Source organism: Mycotypha africana, assembly GCF_025528875.1.
Source record: "Mycotypha africana strain NRRL 2978 chromosome Unknown BDF20scaffold_3, whole genome shotgun sequence".
Taxonomy (NCBI): domain Eukaryota; kingdom Fungi; phylum Mucoromycota; class Mucoromycetes; order Mucorales; family Mycotyphaceae; genus Mycotypha; species Mycotypha africana.
In genome coordinates this window covers 842,863-857,936 of record NW_026515727.1, presented here as the reverse complement: position 1 = coordinate 857,936, position 15,074 = coordinate 842,863, and the positions used below count along the sequence as shown (strand labels likewise).

General features: G+C 36.6%; 7 protein-coding genes and 1 non-coding gene across 8 annotated transcripts; 2 read left to right on the top strand and 6 right to left on the bottom strand.

The window, feature by feature from the left end:
* Nucleotides 1-428: 428 nt before the first annotated feature.
* BDF20DRAFT_999270 (uncharacterized protein) lies at nucleotides 429-1,442 on the bottom strand (the record flags this gene model as incomplete). Its single annotated transcript, XM_053085483.1, has 3 exons — nucleotides 1,189-1,442; nucleotides 671-707; nucleotides 429-588 (listed from the first exon to the last, which is right to left on the bottom strand). The coding sequence occupies exons 1-3, from the start codon at nucleotides 1,370-1,372 to the stop codon at nucleotides 429-431; spliced, it is 381 nt and encodes a 126-aa protein (XP_052938034.1). The 5' UTR covers nucleotides 1,373-1,442.
* Nucleotides 1,443-2,483: 1,041 nt separating this feature from the next.
* On the bottom strand, nucleotides 2,484-3,299 carry BDF20DRAFT_971497 (uncharacterized protein; the record flags this gene model as incomplete). Its single annotated transcript, XM_053085030.1, has 2 exons — nucleotides 3,027-3,299; nucleotides 2,484-2,909 (listed from the first exon to the last, which is right to left on the bottom strand). The coding sequence occupies exon 2, from the start codon at nucleotides 2,865-2,867 to the stop codon at nucleotides 2,484-2,486; it is 384 nt and encodes a 127-aa protein (XP_052938033.1). The 5' UTR covers nucleotides 2,868-2,909; nucleotides 3,027-3,299.
* BDF20DRAFT_954260 (uncharacterized protein) lies at nucleotides 2,733-3,299 on the bottom strand (the record flags this gene model as incomplete). Its single annotated transcript, XM_053084903.1, has 2 exons — nucleotides 2,733-2,909; nucleotides 3,027-3,299. A coding segment is annotated over one exon (156 nt), but the record flags the coding sequence as incomplete, so codon positions are not given.
* A 2,498-nt stretch (nucleotides 3,300-5,797) lies between these two features.
* On the top strand, nucleotides 5,798-6,930 carry BDF20DRAFT_911364 (uncharacterized protein; the record flags this gene model as incomplete). The annotated part of the gene is made up of 5 exons (XM_053083810.1): nucleotides 5,798-5,918; nucleotides 5,992-6,036; nucleotides 6,106-6,268; nucleotides 6,329-6,483; nucleotides 6,548-6,930. 5 exons carry the CDS (start codon nucleotides 5,798-5,800, stop codon nucleotides 6,928-6,930), a joined length of 867 nt encoding a protein of 288 aa, XP_052938031.1.
* Nucleotides 6,931-7,661: 731 nt separating this feature from the next.
* Nucleotides 7,662-8,431, top strand: BDF20DRAFT_833757 (uncharacterized protein; the record flags this gene model as incomplete). Its single annotated transcript, XM_053078678.1, has 3 exons — nucleotides 7,662-7,684; nucleotides 7,822-8,104; nucleotides 8,207-8,431. The coding sequence occupies 3 exons, from the start codon at nucleotides 7,662-7,664 to the stop codon at nucleotides 8,429-8,431; spliced, it is 531 nt and encodes a 176-aa protein (XP_052938030.1).
* Nucleotides 8,432-9,969: 1,538 nt separating this feature from the next.
* Nucleotides 9,970-10,052, bottom strand: BDF20DRAFT_t42. Its single transcript has one exon. It is a non-coding gene; the product is annotated as a tRNA-Tyr (tRNA).
* A 366-nt stretch (nucleotides 10,053-10,418) lies between these two features.
* Nucleotides 10,419-11,633, bottom strand: BDF20DRAFT_858708 (uncharacterized protein). The gene is made up of 5 exons (XM_053080425.1): nucleotides 11,349-11,633; nucleotides 11,261-11,277; nucleotides 11,074-11,197; nucleotides 10,900-11,005; nucleotides 10,419-10,829 (listed from the first exon to the last, which is right to left on the bottom strand). The coding sequence occupies exons 1-5, from the start codon at nucleotides 11,495-11,497 to the stop codon at nucleotides 10,764-10,766; spliced, it is 462 nt and encodes a 153-aa protein (XP_052938029.1). The 5' UTR covers nucleotides 11,498-11,633; the 3' UTR covers nucleotides 10,419-10,763.
* A 283-nt stretch (nucleotides 11,634-11,916) lies between these two features.
* On the bottom strand, nucleotides 11,917-14,927 carry BDF20DRAFT_971494 (acyl-CoA dehydrogenase/oxidase C-terminal). Its single transcript, XM_053085029.1, has 7 exons — nucleotides 14,696-14,927; nucleotides 14,229-14,596; nucleotides 14,090-14,153; nucleotides 13,889-14,011; nucleotides 13,369-13,813; nucleotides 12,864-13,279; nucleotides 11,917-12,789 (listed from the first exon to the last, which is right to left on the bottom strand). The coding sequence occupies exons 2-7, from the start codon at nucleotides 14,507-14,509 to the stop codon at nucleotides 12,016-12,018; spliced, it is 2,103 nt and encodes a 700-aa protein (XP_052938028.1). The 5' UTR covers nucleotides 14,510-14,596; nucleotides 14,696-14,927; the 3' UTR covers nucleotides 11,917-12,015.
* Nucleotides 14,928-15,074: the final 147 nt, after the last annotated feature.

Below are 15,074 nucleotides of genomic sequence, written 5' to 3'. Positions count from 1 at the left end.
TATATTGCCTAGTACTCTTTGTACATAGTGTACTGCTCGAACAATAGTTTTTGTGATGTATTCATTATCTCATGTTACATTGCTTAGCTAAATCGGTTACCCGCTTATTTTCACAGACGGTACAAAATACGGGGGTCCACTGTCTTGATTTTACCCAGTCTTTGCGTCAACACAAGGTCATACAGCATTTAAACCCATTCACATTATAAAGGCCCTGTATCCCATGCATCTATTAATCCAGGGATATCAACAATATCGGTCATATTTAGCTCCTACAGCTCGTTTCATAATTGCCAGCAGCATTGAGTTGACGCTTAGAAGCAGTTTGTAATGGTGTACAAATGTTTTAGACAGCGTTGAATTAAAGAAAGTCGCAGTTACTGTTACTATGTAACTGAATTGATTTCACAAACGTATACACCTTCATCCTAGGATAAGCTTTCATAATTTTTACTAGGCCAAGCAACACTCATATTAGATACACGATCATCGACAAATGCAACACCAGCAACTCCAAAAAGTATACGCAGAAGAACAACATTAAAGTAAGGTACGTCACATTGGTAAAAAGCTGCCGTCAAAGTTGTTCTATATCAAATGATATTATTACGAATACTACCGGTTATTACGTCTTAATCGAGCAACAAATTTTAAGTAAACAAATACTTACGCTTCCTTTTCAGTTACTGTACCAACCGTAGAACCAGCTAACCAGCAAAGTTTACAAAAGACATGCCAAAATTACATAGGTTGATATGCCTTCTTAATAAAACTGGCTGTTGCAAATAGCATTTCCTTTGATCGTAGAATCAAATGTAATTGATGCCGGCAATGATACCATTCTTCCTTGCCAATCCACAAACTGCACTGTTAACCGAGCGCGAACCAATTTCAAACCAGAATCTCGTATGCACTGTGTATTTAGTACTGCCCGATATTTATACAGATGTTGTTGGCGCTTGGATATAATGTTTGCTAACCCTATGTCACATCTAGCAGCTTGATCATCTGTTGGCTGTCGAGATAGTAGTTGGTGGTTATTTTGAGGCATGTAATTTTAAAATGCTGAATTTGTTCAAAGCATTCTCTCTCATTTTCAGCAAAATCATCAATAGAACTATCAACAGTACGAGTGAGCGCGCCACTCCGAACTTCTTTTGTAACCGTTTTGAATGTATCATTCACTACCGTAGCCGTCCTGTTGAAAATAACGATCCAACCTGATTAACAACTGAAAAGTGAGATAGGCTAACGCGAGCAATGCCCAATCCTGCAGCAGGCCCTGCTGCGCAGACAGTTTTTCAGAAAGACTGCTAATCATGTTGGGCATACCCGATACGGGTGGTAAATAGGTAGGACCTTTTTCAAGCATTTTTCCAACTATCTACTGCTACTAGTGCTATTAGTCAAATGAACTTATTACGTAGAGTAAAAATTCACTCAGGTTGATTTATTATAATGTATCTTTGTAAATAAATATCAGCCATCTTATCAGCATCGCTGTTTTGAGAGTGTTCAATATAATTGTTCCTTCCAAAGCTTGTGGTAAAGAAAGAATTCTTACGTTAGAATACTTCAAGCATTGGTTGAGGGGCTGACCATGGGATCATTACTGATTTTCCATAAACTGCGCCATCATCACGCTCTTTGCGAACTGAAATCATCAGCAGCGATGACGGTTTGCTCTTATGCTTGCCTATCCTGACCAGCCATAAAGTGGCTAGTGGATGGTCATTAACTGACCCATCTTTGTTGTACGATGCTTGTCAGTAATAGAGCGGAGGTCCTTATCCAGAAGATTGTTGATACGCTCCCTCACCCATAGCTTTCAAATGTCTTTTGTCTGATTATTTCTCTATTTTCGTAATGAGCGTATCATTAGACTTTGTCTAAGTCATTCAAGTAGCTCACCCTTGAGAAAAGTGACGCATGATATGATTCAGGTAGAAGGCTAAGCAAATTCGCTATAAATGCCTATTGAAATATGTAGATGCAGGGACAAATGCTTTACCCAGTTTATATACGCATTTTGGGAGAAAAAATATTGTTTTATGCTGAGACTGCGACTAAGTATACCGTACGAGAGGAGGTAATCGCGAATGTGAAGAAGAACATAGATCACCTGGGCAGTTGTGTATTTGATATCATATTTTAAAAATAATATGAATAATCTTCATTGATGTGTTTAACGAGATAATTGATTTCAATACTCGAATATCTTCAACAATAGTAATGCATACCTTGTACAATAGTTTATTTCACATTGTATCGGACACGATTCTGTAACAAACTAACAATAGATATGAACTCGGAATCTTCTAACTATACGATTGAACATGATTTTTATTGAATAATTTTTACTACCAGAAAATTGCCCTGGGCAGGTCAAAATACGTGCAGGAATTAAAACACCCTAAAAGGTACAAGGGAAAAAAAAAAGGATAAGGGATCACAATGCAGACTAGATTAAAAAAAAGGGACAATCAAGTAATGATCGTAGTGGGCGCATAAAGCCAGTCTAGCAAGGGCTGTCCTAATGTTTCTGACGGGGTAGGGGGCATTTTCTCGTGCCGAAGACAATCGATTTCACAAAGAAGCATTTGGACAATTGGCCAAGATATACTCCAATTAACTGGGGCGTTGGCATGCTGTTTTAAGGGTCGAGTGTGGAGTTGTTGGTTCAACAAATGAGAAATGGGGTCAACAACGGTTGTTGGAAGTTGCAGGCGGTTATGCATTTGTAGACATTCAATGGCGTGGGCTTTAGTGAGTGTGCATAGAGGGTGTAATAGGCAATGGGCTGAGTAGTTGTTGGGGAGCCAGCCCAGTCTCCAACTAAGACAGCGGCTACGCTCAATAAAGCTCATTAGGAGCCAAAGAATGGGATCAAGAGCTTCCAACTATACAGTCTTTTCGGGTCAGTTTTGGACAGCATTGAGTTAATTTTCAGATCAAAACAACAAAATAATTGGGAGTATTTTAGTACAATATTTTGGATAGATTTCGATAAAATGTAGACTTATTACCTGTAGAATCTTTTTGTCTCTCGGCAAGGAGAGACAACCATATTGGAGATGGCGCTTCAAGTGGTCCGAGGATGAGATCTGAACTCAACAGGCCTTCTCTCTCCCGCCTCGATGGCTTCAGAGATGCCTAAACGTATTCTTCGCCGCGTTGACATCACGATTCCAATAAATATTGCAATTGTTGCAAATCAATATCGCATGGATCGTCTGTCCGTCGGCGGCAATTAAGTTCCAAAGTCTCCTGTCTACATGAATTACAAACCTACAATCTAGTGTTAAAAAACATATTTCAAGTGAACGAGTAGAAATATTATCTTATTTTTGAAGTTCTGAACTCATCTATATCCAACAGATATAAATAGCCCTGCTTTTCTTTCACCTTCAAGTGCTTATATATGACATTGGAGGCACCAATAACAAGTTCTAGACTTTTTTCTGTTAAGATTCCTTAATATCAAGTCCATTAGATGAGCTTGATAGTGATTCTAGTGACGAAGAATACGATTATGATATACCTTACCCTCCCAGGGACCACTGTTGTTGTCTGGTGGTCTGTACGAGACGTATTGTTGGTGCTATATCGTCAAGGACAAAAAGGATTTCTCAAAGACCCAATTAAAGGAGAAGTATTTCCCTCGGTGTAAAAAAATGTTTAAAAGAAGCTAATAATACCCCAAACAAGAAATAGAAACAACAATCATAATTAACCTCAATATGCCATTAACTTTTTTTTTATCTACAAACGTCTTTGTCTTTCATTGTATGCGTACTAAATGTTTGTATTCATTCTCTAAAATACCGCAATACTTCTTTGCAATCAACGAATTAGAGAATTTTGTTTCGAATACGGACTGTATTTATTATAATTTGCGAACTTTGGTGCCGACCTGGTTTATATTCTCATCTCTTATACTCACACTTAATAAATCCTCAACGTATACAAACGAAAAAAGGTGCAATATCTATCATACGCACTGACCAAGCGTTACATTATATTCGAAACTCTAATATCATACTAAAGATAGTAGATCAGATATATACCAAGAGTGTTACTAAAAAATATGTTTCTCATATATAAATCTCTAGGCTCATTATTCTTGAGTATTCATAACAAAATAATAGGAGTATGTTTCCTTTTTCCATATTTTGTGAATGCTCCCACTAAGGCTGTTGGCGTTTTTGTGTTGCTATTCACTTCTGCTTACCTTCTAATAAACAAAGTTCCGAATCCAACGTCTTATTTATTTCGGCTTTATCTTGCATGAACCTCTAAATAGACTTCATTCCTTCTTCATAGTCAAAGGTTAATTCTTGTTGCTGGCCTTCGTCATCCTCAGCACTAAGTTTATCAAGAAAAAAAAAAAAACGATTTTTTTTCCCTCTTGCCATGTATAGCGAACTGTGGTGTATATTTTAAAATGTTGCTTTTCGTTGTATTCTCGTCCATCAAAAGATTCAGGATTTTCCATATTAAGCGCATTAAACATTATTTAATCGTTTTTGTTCGTCAATTTAATAAGTTTCCTGATTGAGAATTTTTGTATACACATCAAGAGATATGCGATATATAACAATAGATGTTGGGTAAATATTTCTTGAAGCAAGATGTAGTGAAGTAGCTTAGCATTGAAGAATAGTCTAAGAGCATCAAATGTATCAAAATTAGAGTTCTTGGTAACTTCAATTGGTTATCACTATATTGGCCCATTTTAATAAGTCCGGTTCAACTGCTTTTGAAGGCTGTTGATTGCTAATATCGTCTAAGTCTTCTACAATGTGCGCGTTTTCTTTGGAAATAGTTTTATTTTTGAAGATTACTTTATTGAGAAGTAGCAAATCAGCCACATATCCCATAGCGGTGGGACATGGAAAGGATGAAGACAATATCTGTATCGGTAATTAATCAAGAGCAGCCGCTTCGCGCAAGAGCTGAAAAGATAGGTTCAAGAGGATAACATTGTGGACTTTACGAAGTACGGATGGTGTCATATTTCTAATGATCACCTACGCCAAACATAAACAGTATTTACCTAATTGACATTATGTGTATTTTCCTATTCTCCCATATCATCTATTATAACGGTCTGAGACATATACTTTCTTTAGATCATCACTCATTGTAATAGAATGTTATCTGTTTTTCGTTTGCTCGAACGAAATCTGCAATTGCAGAGCTTTCAGCTCAATAAGATCTATATTGAATCCTTTCGAGAGGGATTGTGAAGAGAAAAATATGTGAGAGAAGGGTTGTTCAGACTGTTATGCTCCATTCCTAAAGGTGTTTTGCACTGAACATCTGCCATCAGTCTAATTCTATCTTTAGAAAGCGTCTAGACAGATTGCAAAATTAGTCCCATTTCATTCAAACAAAGAGTCCGAAAAGACTATAATTGGGACTGATCTCTATTTTTATTTAGATTCCTGTATTAAGGTCCGACCTCCACCAGACCCCTCACTAGGCTACGCCCTATTACAATGGTTGACCCAGTCCTCACACACAACAACAACTGATTAAATCCTTTTTTACCCTTGTTCCCAAAGGGGGTTTTTAGCAATATATAGTCTGTACTATAGAAACTTTAGGATCTGCCCCAAACAATTTTTGGTGCTCATTGGGTTTTAAATATTGTAATAAAAGATTTCTTTTAAACGTATTAAGGTCCGAATTTGAGGGTGTGCAAGTCCAACGTCACTGTTAAAGCGACAAAAAGAGCATGAAAATGTGGAGTACAAGCACACCTCATGCAATTTGAACACATTTCACACTAATTATGCCTGGTCTTGATGATGCCGCATTGTATGCAAAAATTCGCGAAAAAGCGAAAGAATATAATTTAAGTGAACAAGAATTAAAAGCAATTGAAACTGCAAGGCAGAAAATGACGATTCATTGTAAGAATGTTATACATGACTTTTTTGTGAATGAGAATTCCTTCGTATTAAATACAAAGCGCCTTAACTTTAGCTTTCTTGGGTGGGTTGACAGTTGCTTCGGCGTCGTTTTTAGTGGGTAAAATCAGAAAGGAATAAACTACATGTAAATGATATAGTGTCTCAAGTTCTAACTTCCTTTCAAAAGCGAAACAGAGAAACTTCAAGCCTTTACAAAAATTAGTCTTCACTGGCTTTAGTTTTGTTTTTGGTTCGCAGATTGGTCTCTTGACAGGCGCTTACTCGGGCTACAAGGTTATAAATAGCTTACCAGAACCTCAGCGTATTTTCAAACTTTTCCAAAGTGCACAGTAAGTATATAATTACTCATGAATTATGTCGAAAAGGCTATTGACGAGTTATGCTTTTAGATCAGAAGTGCTCAATCAAGCAGGGAAGAGAGGCTTGTCGAGTAATGATATGCGTCCCGTCCAACTACCAAATCAATCGCAGTATAGTCATCAAGCTCAAGCTACGCATGGTGATGAGTTTACTCCTGATGTTAATGATAACATGAGCGGAGATGGTATGTCAAAAAGATTTTCTTTTCAAAGTGAATAATTAAAGTGCTTACATTTTGGGAGAAATAGTGTGGGCTGCTAAAGAACCCTTAGAATTACAGAACGACCAAGCACATCAAGAGCATTCTAGGCCTATAATAAGAGCCGAAATAGATCAAAACAATCAAGCGATACAGGAACAACAGCCTAGTGCGTGGGATAAGATACGATCGATAAATTTACCAAATAATACATGGAACAGATTACGCATGGAGGCAATGAAAGAATCCAAAGATACAAATAGTAATTCGGCAGGAAGTGACTCTAGACATTTGAAAAATAGTAACAGTTGGAGTAGATTAAGGGAAAACCCTGACTTTGAGACTTCTGGGGAAGAGGTGCCGCGTACGAGAGAAGAGACATTACAAAGAGAATCCGTCAGAAAGAACCAATGGGGTGATCCACTGGGATAATAAGGTCCTACCGTTTTTTGCCTGTTTGATTTATCAAAATCTCGCTTCATGATGTTGGAAAGAGATATATTGTATCAGAATGGAATAAGTATATTTGTACAATATTAATAGATTAAAGATATCAACCTATCATAACTTCTTTGTGTGTAAAGGATGTATATCTGGCCAATAGGCTAATGGGCTAATCAAGTAATGGATGGATTCACATACTTTCTACTTGGACGGTATGAGATTTTCTGTTCGATTTACCTCGTACTTGAAGAGGTATCGCAGATTGGCAATTAAAACTTCCGTCGAATTATTCATTGCTTTTTGTTATTATACTGGTTAAATTTTGTACAAGTTGGTATATCTTTTATTTGTTTGCTGAGCAGAAGGTAAGGGTTCTTAAATATTGTCAAAAGTATGAGAATAGCCTTTAAGTGTATCATAAGCATATATTAGCATTAATTTGATGAATATTGTCGCAAAAAGCTCATAATAAATAAAGAATTATGGCTTTTTCCTTTGCATTTATGCATTGGCTTTCTTACAGTAAATTACCTATCACCTATTGTCATTTACAATCTCTTTTTCTCTGCCAGACCAAGAAATTACCATTATTGTCTTTATAAATATTGTTTTAGCATTCAACTATTCATGCCTACAACATTTATGCTTTCAGTTACACGGTAACGCGAGCCTAGCCAAATTGAGGTTGTAATAGATCCAATATGAAGACTTAGTCAATCATGACCAGCGATATCATTGCATGGTATGATTTTGCAGCGCTTGTTTGTGCCACCCCACATCACAGTTACCAATAGTCAACCTTTCAGCAGTTTTGTAGAATTTCATTCCAATCTATACTGAGTGAATTAAGATACATCGCTAAGTTTGGTATAACGTAAGTACTGGACAGATTGCCGAAGGCTCTGTAGATACTGTGGCTTTAATAGCGCCCAAAATAAGACGTTCGTCGAACAGTGACCGTTTATTAGAGTGTTTGAAAAGGTACACGATGATCGATAGCATTTTATGTCTGCGTGAAACAATTAAAAGCTCTTCAAAGCGACAAAAGAGTATTATAAATGGAAGCAGTGCAGAGAGTGTTTTTCCAAATACCATTTCTAGTTGTGTTCTATACAATTCAGCTGATAATTTTAAAGATTGCTTCTCCACATATAGTAGACCAGTACGTAAATACCGCTTGCATACTGTCATGTTGGACCGATATTAAGCGAATAAATTTACTTCCTATTGGACTAATGACTAATTGTGTACAATTTAATGATAGAATATCACTTGTCCAAAGGTTTGTTTGATCTATATCAATAGTTATACCAACTGCTCTAGATTTGATTCCAGGTTGGCTAAACCTGATAATCCTTGGTCTTCACGTCTTCGTACCGAAGAATCTGTAAAGACAACTGATGTTATACATTTCTTACGTTTTATACTTCAATTTAAGAGAGAGAGAAGGGTATTGATGACAGAAGACGTGCACTCCAGGAATCGATGATAATACTCTCAGGTGTACAGTATGCTCCGCTTTTGATTGGCAATAATATATGTTTTTAAATAAACTTACAGCTGAGTGTATTTTATCGACTACACGATATTATTGTCAAGCTGTAAACTTTGGACCTGAAAGTCTGTCGTGTTTAAGGGTAGATGATATACAAATATTAAAGATATAATTCACTTTATGAAGGATGAAGATGAGTTATACGAGATTGCAAACCAGAAATAATTAGAAACTACATAAACTCCAATATACGAGTACCGTGAATTAAGTGTTGTGGTTAGTTGACAGCGTCATATGAGATGTGGAGAACTCGTTTACGAATAATACAAGATCCTCACACCACTTACTGCTGAAATAATATAAAGTGAAGCAGGAAACGAATATAGAATAAGTGATGATTCTTAAACGAGATTAGCTACCTCGTATAAGGCTGGACAGGTTGTCATTTAGGATATATAGCTTACTTATTTTACTGTAATACGTTAGTATATGACATAGGATATATAGTAGAGTTAAGATATGGACATGCAGGATATATTGATTCAACACCAAGGTATAATAGGTTATAAGTACTATTCACACCACGCACGAATACCATTTTCCTAATTAATACTATTTTCCTGCAAGCAGTGCTACAAAATGGTTAGCACGAGAAAATAAGTTAGTTGCATGATCACTAGAGCAAGCCATGGATACGCTTACAAGTCCACCCGCTCCGGGTAGATGCGTAATCTCCTCAGGGGAGAATTCTATTCTTTTACGGTTCAGAAGACGTACGTCTTCTTTGAGTAGAATAACCCAGCTGTCAGTTTCTAGGTTCCGCAATATGAAGAAGATATTTGTAGATATTTTTCTTCTCTTTGAACTTAACTTGATTCAAAATAAAGACCTACTAGTTTGATCTCGTTAAGCTTTTTATTGTTTTAACTAAGTGATATTTTACTCCCCAAGTCGTCAAATACCACAAAGTCAATGATAATTCTAAAATCACCACTATAAACTTCTGGCCATCAACACTTAAGCCAAGAAATGAAACCAAGCAGTTAGTGATCCATAGTCGTTTCCATCATAAAGTTGCCCGGAAGCCCAACTGCATCTGGATACATTGAGTTTATAAATAGGAATCGTCATAATGACAAAGATTTCTTCCAAAAATGCCCAAAAAAGTATAAATAATACATTTTTAGCAAAATGATAGCGAGTATCTATCAATCACAGAATAATTATTTTCCTATCAATAGCATTTCTCTGAACTGCTATGTATATATCTTATATTGTAAATAGCGTGGCGGAGCCACTCAGATTGTATATAGTACTTTTGACAGTCTTCAAAATATTTTTCTATGTTTCTTCATAAAACTCCTGCGTCATAGCTCAACTAATATTATCGTAAACTTAAATCATCCAAAAGTAATGCTAAAGAAGATAAAACATTTCTCGGCATCAGAAAGATGGGGTTCTTTTTTTTCCCATTTATTGTTTACAACTGACAGTGCTTCCCGCACCATAAATGTTTAGAAAATAAAAGAAATTCCGGCCTTCCGGATTCGAACCAGAGACCTAAAGATGACAATTTAACTACAGTCTTCCGCTCTACCAACTGAGCTAAGGCCGGATTGTTGAAAACAAAATTTTAAAAAAGTACATCACAAATTATAATCATTACTTCACGTGATCTTTTGTAAAGTTTCTGATTGGCAGGTTTACATGGAGTTTTAAAATATCAGAGAGTGATTTAACAGCGAGGTTAAAGTTATTCAGATCAAAATAAGTAGCTCAAAGTAGATTATAAGAGCAAGTTATTATTGTAATTGTATGTTTCTTTGAATCAAAGAATGTATGTTTTATAGTCAATGTTATAAGGAAATGAACTAAGAGATGGTTCCTTTATTCAAGTAATTCCTGTAAAATGTGAACAGATCGCTGTCAAGATACCGAAGGAAATAAGTGCGATGAGTATGTCTTTTTAAAGAATATCGTAGATAAGGATGAGACCTTAAATGTAAGTGATTTAACCCTTTCAGAATAGGGGAGAATAGAAGTTTATAAAAATAAAAGATAATAGAGAGAAGTCTTGTTGATTCTTGTAAGTTTCTTCAGAAAGATGAACGTTATTTATACTAATTTTCAAACTCATTTAATTTCAATTGGCTGTTGTATTTGAGAATTTTACAACTCGATCCGAAAATTTGCGCGCAGGAACAAAATTTATATTCCATCAAAATGGTTTACAAGTATTTATATTGTGAATATATGCTAAGCGTTAACTGATTACCCACTACTGCTGTTGTAGGATTAAAGCAGTTGTAAATATCATGCATCAGCCTTACAGTTTTGATTTATTTATGGCGAGTAAAGCATCGTTGTTTTTCTGGATAAATTCAATTGCTCTCTATCAAAATTGTAATTAAATGTTAAAGCACTTTACTTTACTAGTATGTTTCGAAAGAAAAGTGAAGTACCTCTCTACCACCCACTTTCTCAAAAACTTCTTCTAACTTTTGAGCAAGCAAAAGGTCACCTTTTACTTTGATTTTTCCTGTCATATAAGCCTTTACACCTGTCATACTAAGATGCGCAATCGGTTTTAGAACAGAGCTCCTTTGTATTCGGATACTAAAAATTCATGTCGTTACCCTCCAGTTATAAAGTTCAGGAGATCATTGTCTTCTACTTGTATTTTCACCTTTCTGATATTACCCTTTACACCAGCTTGAGCTGCTTCTTCAGAGGCAGTAATCAATGGCATAATATCTATACCTATTAAAATGTCATTTGTTAGGGTTTTGAATACATGCCGACTGCAAGAGATCTTTTTCCAACCTTGAAGCACAAAATACCTAACAAATTTAGGGTCAATAATTCATACAAACTACATATGTGCTTATACTCTTTAATGCTATATCAGTACCATGTAGCAGCTGGTTTACGTTTCTTGGTTACTGTTACAATAAATAAGCCTTTTAAATTCGGCCATAAATTTTTATCTTCTCTCAACTGTCGTTCAAGTTCGGGAAGTAAAAGGTTAGAAACAAGTTTAGGTGGCTCTTCGCTATTCATTATAATCTTAATGGTTATGAACTTGTTTGAAAAAACGAAGCAGAGAAGAAATTATAAAAAGGGACGTGTTCATCGATTTCCGTCCTATAAATTAATGTCTAGCAATTTGGCTAAAACTCTAAAACAGAAGTGTTGTTCTTTTCACATGTAAGGCTCACAGAAAACTTACTATCCAAAGCACCAAAAAATAAATGGGGCAATTTCATGGAAAATTTCTCATGCACTGAAAACCATTATTACCTTTGTGCGAATGGACCTTATTTAGTCATGCTTACAGTTCTTTATTGGTTGACATGTGTCTGACATATTTGCGAAAGTAAAAGTTTAACAATTGATACTTACGTAGCATCAGATATAATACAATTTCATTACGAAGTCATTACAGAACTTGATCCAAAAGTCTACAAAAGTCTACAAAAGTCTACAATATACAGTTTTATTCATACACTTTGAAGAGACTGAATAGATTTCACGGTATTTATAATACTTTCTAACAATTAGTAAAAAAGTAAAGAAAGCTACAATTTTGAACAAGTCCTTCCATCTTTCTCAAAGTTGTACCTCAATCCCTTATGCACGAAGGGTTTGATACATGTATCGTAGCCATCAACAACTTGAGTATGGTTTAATGGTTCTTTTTCAGCCATTTTTGTCATAGACTCGTATACTTGACCGTCATAACGTCCTAAGGCGGAATGAAGATAATAGTCGGGCAGTGCGAATGCATCCACAAGCCCAACTGCTTCTGATCGAATTTGACCAAGCAATTCAATCACTTGCTGTTTAAGCATAATGCTTTGAGAGGCATTTATATACCCAGAAAGAAGAAATTCAGAGAGCTCCTTCTCCATAATGTGTAAAGCGAATAATGCAGCTAAAGTCTTGAGGATTTGAAGAAGAGATTTGTTGCCAGACGCAGATAAAGAGACATCGTTTTGGAGAGCAACAAAAAAATTACGAACAAACATGAATTGACAGTGAGCGTTGGATATAGCACGGATTTCCACCAACATAGAGTTCCACGATTTACCATGACGGTCCAATTGTTCAGCAAGCTGCGCAATTCCACGAGCAGCACGAAAAGCAAAAGCGGACAGAATCAATTCTGGGTTCAAGAAATCAGAAGTAGTAGAAGCAGGACACTTGGCATTCGAGTTTTGAAGATATGCTGCTAAATAGTTAATCGTTTGATTATGTTCAGAAGGCTCAGCCTTGCCTGCTACCACATTGCGAAATGTTTTCAGTAGATAACGTGCAGTTTGCTGAGTTAGGATATAATTGTCACCTTCCCACTATAAATATCGAGGACGATAGTTCATTATCTGTGGTTCTATAACACTCAGTATTTCACTTATCTTCAGCTTACGGTAACATTGGGCAAATAGTCTTGGTAAAATTGACCAAGACCCGAAAACATGCTATAGCCGTGTCCACCGCATGCTCGACGACAATCTTCGATAGACTCAACAGCCATTGTTGTAGCTAAGCTCTTTAAACCAGATGAACTGGCATGAAGGTCCGCCAGGAGACCAAAATTGCCTTTCTGAATCTCTGATTGATTTAACTCGTAAAGGCGATACATTTCTCGTCCAGTAAAGAAGCAAGCATAAGCAGCCGCTATAATTGGTAGTAAACGATATTGCTGCATTGTATAATCTAAAACGGGAGTCTCAATAACATTATTATTCCATTTCTTGGGATTAGCAGCATCTACAAACTGTTGACGAATGGCGGAATAGCGGACAGCTATGGTTGCTGCTTTAGCAAGAGCATATCTAACTCCTGTAATAATGACAAACGTATGAGTCAGCAAGACCTAGTCATACACGAAATATAACTTCTGTCCCTATCGCTATCAGCAGTAAACTTACCCATTACAATATTAGCACGAACGTAAACCATGGTACCGTAGGACAATTTGGCATTAGGTGGCTTGACATATTCGCCGCTATCAGGCTTCACTTGAGAGTACTTGGCCAAAAGGGCAATGTGCGGTACTCGATAGTGATCGAACATAATAAATCCGTTATCGACAGCATTAAAACCAAATTTAGGTCCAATGTCGCCTACAGTGATGCCTCGAAGTGGTGTATGATCTTTCAAGCTTCGAATTTGAACACAGAATGGATGTGGTCCGTAGTCTTTGCCGTTTGTAATAAGACGAGCCATGACGACTGCATAATTAGCAGCTTTACCTAAACCGCCAATCCACCATTTAGAGGAAGTTAAAGTTGGTGAATGGACTTCAAATTCATTTGTTTCCGGTATATAAGTAGCTGTGGTTTCAAGGCCTTGAACATTGGATCCATGTCCCAACTATTTAACAATAAAGGAGTTATGAGATTTGTTCGAGCCCTTACGGTCATTTATAAATGTTTTCAGCTTATATACCTCTGTTTGTGCATAGCAACCGATAATTTCGTGCTTCAATGCACGTTCCAAGAACAGCTTCTTTTGCTCCTCAGTAGTTTGTGTTTTCAGCGTAGGGATAAACATACCATAATGAAGAGAAAACTAGTAGCGTGATACAGCAGTGAGATAATTGAACAAGACTTCTCACCGTTAAGGATACAACCAATTGATGTTACTTACTGGAGTAGATTGGTCATATAAAAAATTGACAATTTTAATATCCTGCTCGTCCCAATTATGTTCCCTGCAAAAATAAATCAAGAATTTTACTGTGTGCGCAAAATACGTCGTTAATAATGAAATATTCCACATTAATTACTTTGCTAATTCTACCAAACGCTTATCCTTCTGCAACCCAGTGCTAATCTTGTCTTTGCGGCTTTGATGGTATCTGTTCCTTTTATCAAAAGCAGGCTCATTTACGAGTATCTCTAAAATTTGGTTCATTCTATTGAGCCAGTCCTCCGTATACATAAACTTTGATAGACTCTCCACATCAAAGCTACATTTGGCTCTTTCGGCGGCAAGGAAGGCAGCCCCCCCAGGACTTCTTGGCTTGACGTCGTGAAATTTGGTTGATATATTGTTTTTTAAGGCCATATGGCAGCCAACCTGTCAAATATTGGGGGACGGAAGAAAGAAAAAGAGCTTTACTCTTCATTAATTCGTTGCCTCTATTGCTATCACCTATAAAATTCAAACGCAGTAGTGGGAATCAAAGTTAGTAAGTCTTTTCAGTTCAGTTTCGGACAGCGTTGATTGTCAGAAAGATAAATGTAAACTTACCTCCTGTAAAATCATTAAGTCTTCTGTCGAAAGGATACGACAGCGTTCATCATCAAATTCGTTCATGTAGCAAAGAGGAACGAGCCAACATTGCTGGTTACACAGGCGCGCAAGTCGACAACAAGAAAAATATAACCGGCTTAAAGGACATCGAATCGGAGATGCCAACCAGCAAAACGGTTCACTCGGATGGGCAGTATTCACTCTACCTCTTATATGTTTGCAACATCTCAGGCTCTTCATGACTTCTATGGCTTTAATTCCGCTAAATTTAACTTTAATAATTACCAAGGCCGCCTAAGAGCCAATGAGGAGATGGCCAATATGCTAATTGATGGAGGAAAAAAATATAACATAAGGAAGCGGAAAAAGACCAACA